Source organism: Hippocampus zosterae, chromosome 1, assembly GCF_025434085.1.
Source record: "Hippocampus zosterae strain Florida chromosome 1, ASM2543408v3, whole genome shotgun sequence".
NCBI classification, from domain to species: Eukaryota; Metazoa; Chordata; class Actinopteri; order Syngnathiformes; family Syngnathidae; genus Hippocampus; species Hippocampus zosterae.
Genome location: NC_067451.1, coordinates 15797801 through 15813618, shown reverse-complemented (window position 1 = coordinate 15813618; position 15818 = coordinate 15797801). Strand labels below are relative to the sequence as shown.

General features: G+C 42.5%; 1 protein-coding gene across 1 annotated transcript; it reads left to right on the top strand.

Annotated features, from left to right (window-relative positions):
• The first annotated feature begins 561 nt into the window (after window positions 1-561).
• On the top strand, window positions 562-15697 carry xkrx (XK related X-linked). The gene is made up of 3 exons (XM_052071109.1): window positions 562-1359; window positions 9535-9794; window positions 11642-15697. The coding sequence occupies exons 1-3, from the start codon at window positions 1031-1033 to the stop codon at window positions 12424-12426; spliced, it is 1374 nt and encodes a 457-aa protein (XP_051927069.1). The 5' UTR covers window positions 562-1030; the 3' UTR covers window positions 12427-15697.
• The last annotated feature ends 121 nt before the right edge of the window (window positions 15698-15818 follow it).

Below are 15818 nucleotides of genomic sequence, written 5' to 3'. Positions count from 1 at the left end.
GTTTGGAAACACCTTCAAATTTAAATTATGTAAAAACACATGCGGAGATCAAGATGTTAAATATATTAACTCTTGATAATAAACAGCAGTGAACTGGAAGTCATTCCAGTTCATAAATCATCATCCACATCATAAAGCTAACTGAGAAAATAGCAAGGTGTGCAAAGCTGTTATCAGGGCAAAAGAATCTAGAGGATTCGAAATTCTTTAAAATTTGTTTTGGTTGACATTTTTAACCAACTTATTTAATCAATATCTGTCAAATTATTACTGTATATGTTTTATGTTCAATAAACAAACAAACAAACAAACAACAACAAACAATACTACAGTCATTTACGTAACTACGAGAATGTCGTTCTTTTTGGGGTGGAGGGATGTTAACGTTTATTTTCATGAACAGCAAAAAAACACATGTCTATCAAACCCCAAACGTTTGTCATTTGAAAGATCAAAAACATTGTCTTGGCTTGAAAGGGCCTTAAGCGGATATCCAATCTTGGTCAAATGCTCTTATTTTACGTGACAGTCGTTTCCACATCCGGTATTGTGTTTATTTTGTGAGCCAGCTTGCATGCTCTTTTATCCACAAGCACCAGCCACGGAGGTGCGTACCATGAAACAGCTGAAGACACATGCAGCCCCAACCATGCCAAGTGCCGCCGCCACAAAGTCACGGTCACATGGCCCAAATGATGCACGAGGCAGGAAAGAAGACCTTTGGAGGTTTTAACGATGATTAAGTTGACGACGTGACGAGGCGGAACTTCCACGCCGACGGACCGAGCGAGCGAACGGCACCGACGCCGGCTGCGGAACGAACCCACTGCTGTTTACCAGGCCTTTCCTTTGGATAAGATTGTATCAAAACTTGATGTTTTTATTGCTTTGAACACAGGAAACGAATAATGGTGGCAGGTTGGAGAGCTGGCGCCGAGTTATACGTGGAAATACGTTTTTTTCTCATTTAAATAAGCTTGTCCCCTGGGTGGTTAAAGCCTGAAAAAAGTTGGATTTTGTTGCTGTCGTCATGGAGGAGCAAGAGAGGGAGATTTCTTACGCCGACCCCCCGGCGTCGGACAGCGAGGTTGTGGTCGTGGTGAATCCGAGTCGAGTGCGCCCTCCGCTGGGCGTGGTGCTTGCCACAGTGCTGTACTGCGCCGAGCTGCTTAACTCCGCCGTGTTGTGCAGCAGCTACCACCGCACGGACGACGAGCACTGGCTGGGATTCACCATCACCTTCATGCTCCTGCCGGCCGTGCTCATCCAGATGACCCTCATCTTCATCCACAGGGATGTAGGCCGAGACCGGCCGCTGGTCCTCCTGCTGCACCTGCTTCTCCTAGGGCCTATCATCAGGTAGGTTTTCACCCCCGCCCCAATCAAACGGAGAGGAAAAAAACATAGGCAGAGGAGGCAAAAGTACTCACATTCTATACTTTAGTAGAAGTACACAGTTGTGTTAAAAAACAACAACAAAACCTTAAATATAACCTATACTTGGGTAAAAGTCTTTACAGCTTGCAACTGGGTGACACATGATTCTCGGCCATTTCTGATTATCTGATTATCTTTATTCATCTAATAACATGACAATAAATACATAAATTAAACAAATACGACACTGGTTGGTAGCAGTGAACAACAAGCCATGGTTTGTCAGGTGCTGAACAATTCATCATAAAGATGCCTTCAAGCTGTTTTTCTACCAAGTTCATTGCCAAACGAAATGTAGATGAAAAAAGTAAAGTGTCTGGACTGTTTTAGCTTGATGTTAAAAAACAATGCATTGGTTGGCTCATAAATAGCATCAGTGTTGCCTTAAAAGCAACCTGATATGTTGGGACAAACGGTGGAGAAACACCTGCAGACAGACAATATAGCAATACAGGCATATATTCTCTAAACCTCTGAAGAACAACTAAGATTACTGCAGTGATTATCTCCATTTATATTCATATGTATGTATAATACTTTCAGGGGTGTCCAAAGTTGGTCCTCAAGGGCCGCTGTCCTGCCTGTTTTCCAGCTCTCCCAAGAGCAACACGCCTGATTCAAATAATCACGAACTTTCTAATGCTGCTTCAGAGCTGGCTGATTAGCTGATCATCTGAATCAGGTGTGTTGCAGTCAGTCGTATGGTGACACGACATGAGCTGGAAAAAAGGCAGGACAGTGGCCCTCTAGGCCCGGAGGTGGACATGCCTGCTTTATGTATACTCTGTGGTCAAGGCTTGCACACCAGAAGGAGTTTAAAAAAAGGGCAAAAACTGTTGAATTGTCATAGAACTAATTATACTAATACATTTATCTCAAGACACCACTGTAGTGATTCAAATCCACCATTCAGTGGTAGGCGGCCAGGACTAAACACTCAAGTCAAGTCAAGTCAACAGTATTTATAGAGCACTTTCAAAACTATCAGAAGCACTGACCTATGGTGGACATGAAAAGTCCAAAAGGGAGTTTGAATGCCTGTTTTATTTAGTTTGTTTGTTTGTGTGTTTGTTTACTGAACATAAAAACATACAGTATTTGATCATAAAAACATAACATAATATAAGGTAAGTAAAATGGTAAAAAGGAAGTAGAAATCAGTCATCATACAACACAATTATTATGTTCAAAGGAGTAGAAAGAAGTAAAAAAAAACGTATCTGGTCCTACCCCAAGTTATGTGTTTATAAATAGATCATTTTATATCAATCAGAAAAGAAAGGAGGAAGAAGTCTCCATAAAGGTTCATGGTTTTACCCTTGACCGTGATATTTTTACAACTTTTGGTTTGTATCGGGATTTTATACATTTTATACATACACACCCTGGCATTTTGTCCTGTTTAAAAAAAAATGAAACTGAGCTAAATAATTCCCAAACTTTTTCACCATGAATGTGACCAGAGATGTGCTGGGAGCAAAATTCTGGGTTTTTTCATGTCCCCAAGATCGCAACCAATAGATCAATCAAGATCTAAATCAGGGTTGACTTTAGCCCTGTTTACGCCGTTGTTTCATGTTGTGTCATCTTCAATGGTTGAATCAAGTAATGAGGCTGTTTGACATAGTGTGGACCAGAAGGGACAGATTCCCTCATGTGTTGAGTACGAGTCACCTGACTTACGGGTCTTTCGAGATACGAGCCTTTATTTGGCCTGTTTTTTTGTTTGTTTGTTGTTGTTTTTTTTTTTTTCTTTGCCTTGACTTGCAAGTTCAAACTTGTGATACGAACATTTTTCACATAGGACTCACAAAGTGTTGCTCATGGCTAAATGACAGAATCACAATTATGACAGTTCAACGTTACAAATGGCGTGGAATGGCCGACCGGTAGTTCACGTTGCGATTCTCAGTTGCCACCGTACTTTGTAACTTACTATTTACTAACTGAGAAAATGTATTTCTCAAATCATCTGAGCTGTTTCATGTTGAAAGCACAGATGTATTTACCGTACAAATATTTACTATAGTTAAATTAGCCCCACAATAATTGCTTAAATGTTAAACAAACAGAGGAGAAGGTTTGAGATAATATTCCCACTATGTCTTCCCAAGGGAGAGTATGGTGACACGACATTTTTAGCAGGACAATAATTCTTTTAAAGTCCCTGTAAATTGAAAATGTCCTCTAAATTTCACACTACAAGTAGATCTCAAAATTCATTTTAAAGGTTCTTGAAAGCTTTACACTACGACCAGACACTTTAGGTACTCCTGCACAATCCGAATGAGAAGTCCCGAACGAGAGTTGTATCAAAAAGTCCACATTTACAAAGTTAATAATGATCATGCATAATCCAGATGGAAATAACAGAAGGCCACACGCTGAGTAAAATATTCTCCCACACGATATATTGCAACCATGGTCACTGAACACAATCTGTCGTGTGATACTGTTCGACCAACCGCCGAGTGAACATTTACAAAGAACTGAAATCAAATTCATCAACCTGTCCCCATTATTATGTGTACAAGCAATGTCCTAAGTCACCAACACATTGACAACACCTTAACAAAGAAGCGCCTTCTTGAAGGGGAAGTTGTGGAACTCCAGTGGTACCTTGGACTAGTTCCCAGCCAATTGCATGGCCGGCACTCATAATATGTTGACATAACAAAACACTTGAAGAGGCTCTAAACTTTGTGACACAGATACAGTAGAACTCTCATCTAATTTTCAGCATCTGTACATGACACACAAGCATGGAAAGTAGTTTTAACTACGGTACTCTAAAACACAATCAGTAAAACTTGATTGTTTTACCGATTGTAAAAAATATATTTTTTGCCCAATCGGCTTTCACCTTAAAATATTATCGTCATCTCAGTAATCAATAGTGGTGGCCCATATAACTTAAACTATGTTTACAATGGGACAGTTAATTTTACCAATCATATTTCAGATTTGCCTTCCGGAGCTGACACCCACCAAAAAACGCTTGCATTTTTCTGTCTTCTACCTTCTATCTTCTGAATGGTTGTTTGACGAGCTAAACATGCGATTTGCATACTTTAAATAAACAGTGTTGAGGGTAAAGCATGAACAAAAGTAACACGTTACAGTACTGTATAATGTTTAGGCGATGATGAAATAGTAAAACGAGTCTCTCATGATATTTTTGTTAGATTATGACGGTTACAAAGTCCAGTAATCCTTTACTATATTGGCCCATAAGACAAAACTGAATGCAAATAAAATCAATAAAAAGAAAGCATTCCATTCCAACATTGACCAAAGCGATTATTGACTGACTCAGTTATCGGAAGCAGAATTTCTTGCTAGTTGAAGGTAGTCAGACAACGTAGTGAGCTAAATTTAATGTTAAGAATGACTCTTTAGCACGTAGTTTCGCCGTAATCAGTAGTCATTGTTTGTTTGTGACACCATCGACAGTCATAGTTTCATGGGGAATAAAGAGGCATTCAAAATACAAGCAGGAACAAAAACAAGTTAAAAACTGTGTCTGGAATTGTGAGGAATTAAGAGCTCTTGCACCTTTTAGATATGATTTGAACGACTGGTCCACCAATCGCAGAATGTATGATGGAGATTACTCTGATTGGCTGTTAGCTCGTAAAATGCAAATCAGCCCGCACTAAGGACAAATAAGATAAGATATCCTTTATTTGTCCCGCAATGGGGAAATTACAATCAGACTTCAGAAAGGAAAACGCTAGGTAGATGTCTTCCACACATCCTCCACGGACAGTACTGCCAGGCACACCGGTCTCCACTTTCTCCATGGATCCAGGGCGTATCCGGCAGCAAATGTCCCCGGAGGGCAAGCAGGCTCCCCACTGCCCGCTCTTTCCGTCGAAAAAAATGTGGCGATTGCATTGAGAGACCAGCCAACTAATTCCATGGTTAGTTCTTCGGATGAAAATACGATAGGAGGCTAGGAAAAAGTTAGACAAAGACAGCACAAAGACTAAGTGGCGAGCAGGGAGAGGTTGCGGGGTGGGAGCAGGAGCTGTGCAAAAATGCGTCCGCCTTTGTCGAGAGCCAAGCAGAAAAAGAAGAGAAATACCCCATTAAATAAGAGCCTGATATGCTCGTTTATTCTTTGTTTGTTCATTCAGTCCTTTAAATATTTCACATTTTTGAAGTCATTTCAGTTCATAATCAATTCTTGTGATTTTATTGAAATGATTTGTGCCTTTGTAATGTTGTTGGTTAAAGATTGTTACTGAATTATTAAATAGCATTTTGTCGACGAGTGATGGTTTTTATAAATCCAACGTGATAGTAATGATAGCAATGAAAAGTTGATTAAGTCTGTTAAATTACGACGACATGCACAGCCCAACACGAGGTTGGATGCCATTGATTTCTGTTGTTGCTTAAGTGCCCTCCTCACCAGAAGCAGCTTTTCATGCCTTGCAAGCACACCATTCATCGTATTTATTATAGCTAGATCTTGGCCGACCCCATCAGTGCCCCCAGCATGCGGCTGATGAGTTTAAATTTAAACACAGCGATGGGAAAAGGGTCTCGAAATACCCATGCCCGCTTTTATTCTGGAGGTAGGCTATTAGAAAGGAAGATAACCTGTTTGGCAGCCGCAGAACGAGGGCGAGACTGTGGCAATCTCAACCCCCAATGGAAAATCGGCTCAAAAACCTGAGCTTTGATTCGCCAACTGCTACATTTACATGTGTGAAAGTGCTTGTGTTGTTTTCACTAAATTGCATGGCGGTGTTCTTCCCCTCCCTTTTGTGCAGACTGCAGATAACCTAACAATCAGATTTTTTTTGCAATCCGATGCCAAGATCTCAGTGATGCAACAATTTGATATGCAGGAAGCCTTTCCTCGCGCATCTCAAAAGCCAGGAAATGATGTTATCTTCAACGCTGAGTCAACACTTACGATTTGAGTGTGATGCCTTATCATTCCTGCAGTTGGTCAAGCAGGATGATAGATAAATTTGCAACTTTGTCTTCTATTGTAGGTGTAACTGTCAAATGTCTCAATCCTTTTAGAACTTGTACCAAAATGTAGTGATCGGTTAGTGTGTGCGTTTGAAACCAAGGACAACACAAAAACAGGGATGTTTTCGTCCAGACTGTAAGCAACCACCCGAAGGCCGACTTTAAAACGCCCATAAACGTCACTTGCAGAGCACAAAACCAGAAGCATCTGCTATCTTGTATCTGTTTTACGCTCACACTGAAGGAGTACTCTTCTCACGTCAATGACTGAAATGGAAAATGAGCATGTGACCACCTTTGAATATCCCCCGAGAAGAATGTGCGATGAAACAAAGGCCAGAATGAGCATGCACACACATACTTAAGCAACAGTAGCATTTGTCCTACATTCCGCTTCCTCTGCTTTATCTCAAACCAATGTAAACACATTGCCTATGCTGCCTGTTGGCTTCCTGTGCTGTCCTCGATGATTTAATGGCTGAGCTCATGCCGACTCAGTCAAACATCCTCTGTAGTCCGCAGTTCAACACTCAATGAGAAATTGCAAATGAAACTACATGTGCGAGCCAACTATGAAAACAAATGAAGCACACCTCTTTTTTCTTTCTTCTTCAGTTCAATGAACATCACGTAGCATATCTTGCATTCTCATGGTCACTGGGTCACAGCTTATTAATCCTGCTATTTGTCCAAAGATATGTGTTCCGTGCATTACATTTTTGCTTATTTGCAAGAGCCCACTCTCGCTTCCATTTCTGCTCACCGTACATACCACCAACCGTACTTTTCGTTTTATCAGCTGTGTTCACCTCGTTGTTCTCAAAATCTGCACGACTTTCTGTCAACCTTCTTTTCAACTTGGTGCCTCAAACAACTCCAACATTCGGCCTCTAAAAATAGAACTAACCTCGTTGATTAAGTACAGCAAAGCATAACAGAATGTGGCATATGATTCTCTTTGTGAAGTGACATTATGCTGGGATCGTGTCGCTATTTGTCCACAGGCATGAACAAAGTCAGTCTGGTTCCAATATCATTTTCCTTCAATATTTGCCCTTTTGTTGAATTCAGTTTTTAACTACAAATCACTTTGTGATTGGGTTCGCCACGTCCAGTCTCTTCATAAGTAGGAGGGCTCGCACTTCCTCTTCGTAAGTGCAAAAGAACCAAAATCCTAAGATGATGTCGGACGCTGTGTGGCAAGTCAAACAAACATTCTGATATGTCAAACTTTCGTCATTATGTTCGTTGAGTACGTAACACTGCATGGGCCACGATGCATCAAGACAACTCAAAATGGGCTGCGAGACACTATTTTGAATGATTTTTTTTTCAACAGTGATGAAAGTTGTCCGTCTTTCCTCAACTTGTCTCCTCAAGTCCATATTCCGCTAGCCAAACATAATTACTGAGTCACACTCAACTCGTCTCAGCACGCACGGCTTCTTGTGGTTGCTGGCTCTACTCCTACCCTGCGCACCTGAAATGTACCGGTATACATGGTCTTGGCAGCGTCCCGTCGCCTTAAGTGTGGGCGGTCCCAAACAGGATGATCTTGCTGAAGAGCTGTCGAAAGAATTTCCTGAGAAAGAATGGTGACACAAAGTTGTTCTGTGTCAACTCACCGTATTGATTCCTTTCCCCGATATATCTATCAACATTGCCCAGCTGGCTCTCAAGAGCCCGAGTGCACCCTTGGCCGGAGCACACAAATGCTTGTATCAGTTTGTGAGGGGAGGGTGGTGATAAGAGTTTGCTTACTGCCAGCTGCCAACATTCGGGTCAAGGACCAGCGTGCCACGTTTGCACAGCAAAATTAGCGGCCAGTCAGCAGCATTACAGAACATTCCAGCACAGTGATGTGAGATGGCGTGATGCACTGAGAATGCTCCCTTCAGAATTGTGTGCTTTTGGTCGTTTCTATGAATACCTTCCCACCCAAAAACCTCTCAGATGCTGAAAATTCACTTCCCAGCATGTGAACAGTGCGCTGTTTGTCCTGCAACTTAACACAGAGAGCATTTACCTTCAAAGGAACTTGACAGGACCGCGCCCTCGACAGTTTCTGTTGAGCCTTTCAGGCCTGAGGGAAGATTGGTTTCTTTCCTCAGACTGCCCTCTGGTGGAGCCTCGGGTGTCTTTTTGTATTTGCTCAATCTTCAGAAAAGCACCCATGTTTAGTTAGCACGGGGAAAACACTTTTTAGTTAGGCATCATTTAAATTCATTTAATAAAATAATAATCAAATCTATATTATACTGATTATACCCCCCCCCCCAGCGGAAATTCTCAATACTGTATCATTTATGGACAAGATTTCGATTTCAACAATAAAACCTGAATCAACATGAAGTCGAGAGGAGCACAAATCACCAGTGCGAACATTGTGAGTTCTCTTTATTAGAAGTGTTACATTCAGTGGTGCCTTGACGATGATGATAGTGTAATATCTGTTTCTTGTATTTGTGTGACATCATAGGGAGGGGAGGAGCCAGGTTGGGGGGAATATTGGCTCCGGGAGTGAGTCTGAGTGTGGAGCGCATGGGCGTGAGTTGTGGCGAACAGCAACTCATTGAATGCGTGTGTTTATTACTTATTTTGTTATTAAAAATGATTAAGAGTATCAGCGACTGCGAGCATCCTTCTCTCCGCTACTGAGGGGCATTACAATATCATTATTGACGGACACCAAGTCCAAGAAAATAGATACGAGTTTATTTCATGCTCCTAACTCAAAATGCATATCTCAAATCATTTTATACGACTGAAAAGAATGGAAACCCCATGAATCCGTTCTAGCCTCCCTCCCCAAAAAACAACAAACATTTATGTAATGCTTATTTCATTGAGGAAAAATAGCACTCCATAATCTTATACTTTATGAAAATATGCTGTATATACATAATTAAAGAAACGTTTCAAATAATCAAACGGGTATGGTAACCGATTGAAAGGCCGTTGTGCTGTTCCATCTGGTGTGCCAGTCTTAGTTAGAGACTTGGCGCCAGAGTCTCATTTCCTCTTAACTCCTCAAAATTGAAAGTAAGGTTACACTGCTCTCTGCTGCTGTAAATGAGTACTTCAGGCTCCGACTCGCTTGTCTTGTAGGTGTTTCGATGCCCTGATGGTGTACTTCCAAGCTGGCAGGAAGGAAGAGCCTTACGTGACAATCACCAGGAAGATTTACTTGAAGAGAGGCGAGGGCACACGCACCGAGTGCGAAGTCAGCCGCTCGGAGCGCATCCTGGCCACACACAGGAACGCCTTCAAACGCACCACCGTTATCCAGGCTTTCCTGGGCTCCACGCCGCAGCTCACGCTCCAGCTGTACGCCACCATCCAGGAGAAGTACATCCTTCCCATCCGATGTAAGACTATAGGGGCTATCTGCTTATCACCGACCACAAGTTTGCAAGACTGGGCTTTTGGCTGCAATTTCAGGCGAAACCTCAACAAATTTGACAGTGACCCGCCAGGTGGCGCTAACGGCCAAAAAACTAGCAAATACCCATTTTGAAATGCATATTAGGACGGCGTGGTGGAAACTGGTTAGCGCATGCTTTCCAGGATTCAAATCCGGACTCCGGCCTTCCTGTGTGGAGTTTGCATGTTCTCTCCGTGCCTGCGTGGGTTTTCTCTGGGTACTCCGGTTTCCTCCCGCATTCCAAAAACATGCATGGCAGGCTGATAGAACACTTCAAATTGTCTCTCAGTGTGAGTGTGAGTGTGAGCGTGGATTGTTGTCCGTCTCTGTGTGCTTTGCGATTGGCTGTCAACCAGTTCAGGGTGTCCCCCGCCTCCTGCCCGAAGACGGCTGGGATAGCCTAAAGCACCCCACACGATCCTTGTGAGGATAAGTGGATCGGAAAATGGATGGATGGAGGAGCATTATATGGGAAACCCCGCATGGGGGATAGAGACCAAACCCACCGTAGGAGAACGTGCAAACTCCACGCAGGGAGGCCGGAGGTGGAATTGAACCCACGACCTCTGCACTGTGAGGTTGACGCACCAACCACTGGAGCACCGGGCCACCCCCATATAACGTAGTTTTAAAAATTCATTTTAGATCAAAATAGAATTATTTTGCTACAAAATGCTCAAACTCTGCCCTAAATATCATTTACAAGTCTGGTTTGCAGACAATGTGTGTTGTGCTATTGTTGTCTATGACGACATTATCACAACTTCCTGGTGGTTGATTTATTACTCGACGTGGAAGGAAAAAAAGGCGTCAAACAGGGACGTGCAATCCGGGGAGGCAGAGTCTCTCCTCTCCTGCATGTGAAAGAGTGGAAAAAAACATTAATGATTAGATCAAATTTTCCATTCTAATTTTCTGGTCCGTGCTTTACATTGAGTTTTCTTTTTCAACCCAGTCATATGAATTCTTATGAAAACAGCTAAATTAGCATATTTCCTGTTCAATACATTGACCAGAAGGGAAAGAGAGGCGCTGCGCCTCAAGCAGCTCTGCACATGTTAATTGATGCTCTTTCTCTTTATAGCGCTAATATACCTGCACATGTGGTATCACACACAAATTAAGTAACGGCAGCTCTTCTATTTTGGCGTTATATATTTAAATCCCGCTTCAGAGGAGTCCGTGCCTCACCAATCTTGAACCTCACCACACGTCATTGGCATCTAGGTGCGGCGCTTATTTTCTTTTCTTTTTAATTGGGCGACACACCCGACGACTAAGAGATGCACGTCAGAACGGAGGCACCTTTTTTGACAAAGTGTGGTAGCACTACTGTTGAGCTAAGAGGAAAATATTCTGATTATCGGACTAGGCTGCATGGCGGCTCGTGGACATGTCGTGCAGGGTTCCAATCTCAATTGTGCAGAATTTTTGCCGCGTTTTTAAAAACATCCATTCAAGGTTAGGTTAGGTTAGGTCCATTCAAAACTCCAAATCATTTCCATTCGCCTTCGTACACCACATAAACCGTGGCGAATCTGGACAGGCTGAATGTGAATTTGGGCACCGGAAGTGGCGTCATGCAGCCGAAAATGCAGCCTTTGCAGGACCCAGGCTGTATGAGGAAATTGGTGACTGTTTTCACTCAACAGCCAGTACTTGCCAGAAATTCCTGCACCTCCGTCGTCCTCTTTGGATCCTTTCTGACTATTTTCCAATGCACTTTCCAATCCATATATTCAATGTAATACTGTGCTTAACACAATTGATCATGGTCTGTACTTTTTGCAGTGACTCTGATGATCATCACCAAGATCTCCATCATATACGGGGCCCTGGTGTGCAGCGTCCTGGCCATCCAGATCCGCTACGACGACTACAAGGTGCGCTTCCGCCCGGCCGCCTACCTGTGCATGATCCTGTGGCGGGGCCTGGAGATCACCACGCGCATCGCCGCCCTGGTTCTCATGAGCACGGCGCTCACCCATTGGGTGATCCTAGTGGGCATGGCCAACCTGATCTTCTTCTTCTTCCTGCCCTGGGCTGAGTTTTGGGCCAAGAAGGGCTCGCTGGCCAAGGACGTGGAGAAGAACTTCTCCAAGCTGGGCACGGTGGTAGTCTTGTGCCTGTTCACGCTGCTCTACGCATGCATCAACGTCTTCTGTTGGTCGGCCGTGCAGCTGGACCTCAGCCACGGCGAGCTCATCGACCGCAAGCAGCGCTGGGACCGACTGGCCATTTACTACAGCGCCCGCTTTGTGGAGAACCTACTCCTCATCACATTGTGGTACTTCTTCAAATCGGACTTCTATGAGTATGTGTGCGCGCCTCTGCTCGCCATCCAGCTGGTCATCTGCTACAGCTTGGCCGTGTTCTTCATGCTGCTCTTCTATGAGTTCTTCCACCCGTGCCGCAGCCTCTTCCGGCAAAATGTCCACGACTGCTTGCGTCGCATCTGCTGCTGCAGAGGAACAGGCCAGGACCAGAAGCATCCGAGGAAAATGGCCCCGTCCTACTCCACTGCCGCCACCATGGTGCTGATGCCCGATGAGCCCCAAGAGCCACTTGACCCGTAGAACCTCAACAGTGACACGGATCAGCAGGAGACAGCCATACTGGATGACATCACGCAATATGCCCGAGATCGCAATAGTAGGAACACCCGCATCATCTGGCAGCAGTGATTTCCAAACAATGTTTCGGCTAAATCGGTGAGCCGTGTTGTGACCACTTTAGCCGTTTGCTTTTGATCCCAATTCACTTAAATTCTCTGAAAATTATTTTTAATGACAAATGTTGTCTTTGTTGATCTATCTATGCCAGTGACGTATAGTGACAGGTGGAACAAGTCAATAATCTTCCATACAGTGGTGCCCTGAGGTTTAATTTATTCCGTGACCACACTCGTAAGTCCAAATTTTCCTACTGGAATGAATGGAAATGCCATGAGTTATAGCCTCCCAAAAAACATAAAAACCAAAATTCAGTCATCTGTTTTTTAAACTTGAAAGACATAAGATAGAATGAAACAGCCTTTGCCACCCTTGGTATCATTTGAATGGTCATTGTGCAGTTGCCCGGCTTGGCCACCTGGGGGCAGTATAAAAGACGGACTGATGCACCGTACATGGATGTCTGTGCAATGGAGATGTCTCATGTGCCTGCGGATGATAAAGGATACATGACTCGGTAGTGTTATATTGAATCTATAAATGTGTACCGTTTGTGTACAAATATGAGTTTTTGGTCTTATGTTTGCCATTATCTGTTAGCATTACCATGTAGCTACCGTACTAAAGGTTTGTTTTAAACACATGATTTGTAATTCTCCAAGTAAACTTCAACTGGGTGAGGCATGAAACAGTTTGCAATCTGTTTTTGAAGAATTATGTACTATTTGCTGGTTATTGTCTTGCGAGTGGAGTCGCCTGCCAAATAAGTTTGCGCTCACAGGTCAAAACAAAAATTGTCCCAATGACGCGTCGTTTCTCGAAAAAACCTGTCAATTGATGTGCCACGGTTTTAGTCAACATTTAAGCAATATTTAGGTTTTCTATTCAGAGCCAACTTTCAATTTTAGACAATACGCGTTAATATAAATGACTAACTGATGATTTGATTTGGAAAAAAACTTGTGTGCGTGTTGGTCGAGCGTTTTCTACAGGCACATGTGGTGAGGACAGCCCACGCTAAACTCCACCCCATCATACAAAGCTTGTCTTCTGACAGTATGGATCACTTTAAAATACGTTCTAGGACCAGTTGCTGGCTGTCTTGAATCTCTTACGTTGACGTCATCTTGCAGCATCATTGGCCATATATCTCAATTGTATCGTTAGTGTGAACTCTGAGCCTGTTTGGTGTGACACAAAGCTCTCTCTCGCGTAAAATGAAACCGGTGCGTCCGCAGGTTCACTGGACTTTTGGCCATCGAACATTATATTGCTGGCATAGATAGATGATTAAAAATGTGTTATTATTATTATTATTTTTGTACCGTGCCTACTGCCCGACTATAGCTGGGATAGGCTCCAGCATGCCCGCTAACCTTGTGAGGATTAGCGGATTAAAAAAAAGGATGAATGGATTTTCTTATTATTATTGTTTTTGTTATTAATCATAATATACATTGTTTATAGTTCACAACATAAATGAATAATAATTTTCAGACCAATGGGATGAAATTGGACCATTTCTGACAACACACTAACGTGCCTTGACACAGTGGTCGGGAATCACCGAATTAAAATTGGACAACAATACTTAGTTGTAAGTGATAATCGCGTAACAATGTGATGATGATTGTGGTTGTAGCAGACTGAGAGCTGTTTCTAATATTTCGAACTAAAATGTTGACGTCACCCAGTGATTGCACTGAGGCTAATGTATTGATATAAAATGAGTCAGAAATGCAAATGAAGTTTAGGTGCATTGGTTCTAATTGGCTGATATCACTACGTAGTACTTGATGGGTGTTTCTCATACATCTAAATCAATTTGCATATTGTGGATAAGAAGATACTTTGAAGTTAAACTCATCTTTGCCATGAATTAAACACATAAAATACTTTTCAGAAGGCCAATTCCCAGCTAATTTGTCTTTTAGAAATAATAGTAATGGTCTTATTTGAATTTCTTGAAATGGTGAATTTGATGACTTCTTTAGCCCTCAGCTCCAATCATCCAAATTCTAAAATCTAAAATGTTGGTGTGTTTTGAGTTCAATTGCCAGGTGAAGATGTGAATGGCCCTCTGTCTCTTTTATGTGCCCTATAATTGATCGGCCACCGCTCCGAGGTAAAGTTTGCCTTTCAATCGAGTCAGCTGCGGTAGGAATTTGAATATTTTGACCCTTTTTGTATAGCCACCAAAATAATAGGAACAGCTCTGTGTGATGCAGGAAACTAAAAGCCGCTATACTGTTACTTTAAAAGCTCTCTTGACATCAAAATGGAGCATTTTTGTCTTTGTAGCTTTTCACCGTGCATTTAGTTTGCACAGGTGTACCTACACATCAACACAATTATTGTATTTCTCAGAGAGCTATTCTGGTTGCCTTTCCCCCCCGAAGTTGATTTTGCACCCCCTTAAGAATGTAGTCTATGTGGGACAAAGAATGCCTTGAGAGTGAACCGCGACCAAGGCAGGTGTGAGGGAGACGCAAGCCAAAAAAAAAAGTCTGTCTGTGTTACTTTGCACAACCTCGTGTCTTCTCCAAAAGAGGTCAAACTCTAATGAAAAGGAATGAGTCGTCTTCATCTGCTTGTCGAACTGCTTGGACCGGCTGTGACGGAGGCCTCGCCTTGTTCAAACTGGTTTATGGTTTGGGCAAAAGAGACAACAAGGAAATCTGTGGGAAACTAAATGTGGTTGAGTGGACAAGCAAACACAATCATGATTGATGGACGATCCCAGGAAAATTAAAGTTTTTGTGAAAATGTTGGGATATTTGGCTTCGAGGTGAAATGTTTGATACGCACACACACACAACCCACACGCACTTGTAAAGGTAATGCTGTGTTTTAGGTCCATGGTAAAATGACATTCCCGAAAGCCAAATGTCATTAACATTCTGTTGAGTGGTGTAGACTGAATGTCACTTAGGTTGAAAACATAATTAAAAAAAAAAAATGTGAGGGTTTTCTAATTATATATCTACTTGTCACAATGGAGAACAAAGTTCATGTTATTTTTCTGCCATTGAACATGCTTCTATATTGATTTATCACCATTTTACTGATAAATGTTCATGTTTGTTTGTTGTTGTTTTTTTGCATCCAGTGCCTTGACTACTTTTTTGTTGACTTGAAACTTGAATAAAATAAACCGTGTATATTTAAAACCAAATTACTTCCAGAATCGAACCCTGTTGATGTGACGCTTTCAGCAGCTATTTTTAAACATCTTCCATCCATCAAGGTTTCTCACACTTCCTCATTTCTCTGCTATCGGACTTCCTGGCTGATCG

What these genes read in the sequence shown, in the direction of transcription:
- xkrx (XM_052071109.1), top strand. Translation starts at nt 1,031, where the DNA reads ATGGAGGAGCAAGAGAGGGAGATTTCTTACGCCGACCCCCCGGCGTCG. An exon ending in CTCCTAGGGCCTATCATCAG is followed by an intron (nt 1,360 to 9,534) that starts GTAGGTTTTCAC and finishes CTTGTCTTGTAG; the next exon opens with GTGTTTCGATGCCCTGATGG. An exon ending in GTACATCCTTCCCATCCGAT is followed by an intron (nt 9,795 to 11,641) that starts GTAAGACTATAG and finishes TACTTTTTGCAG; the next exon opens with TGACTCTGATGATCATCACC.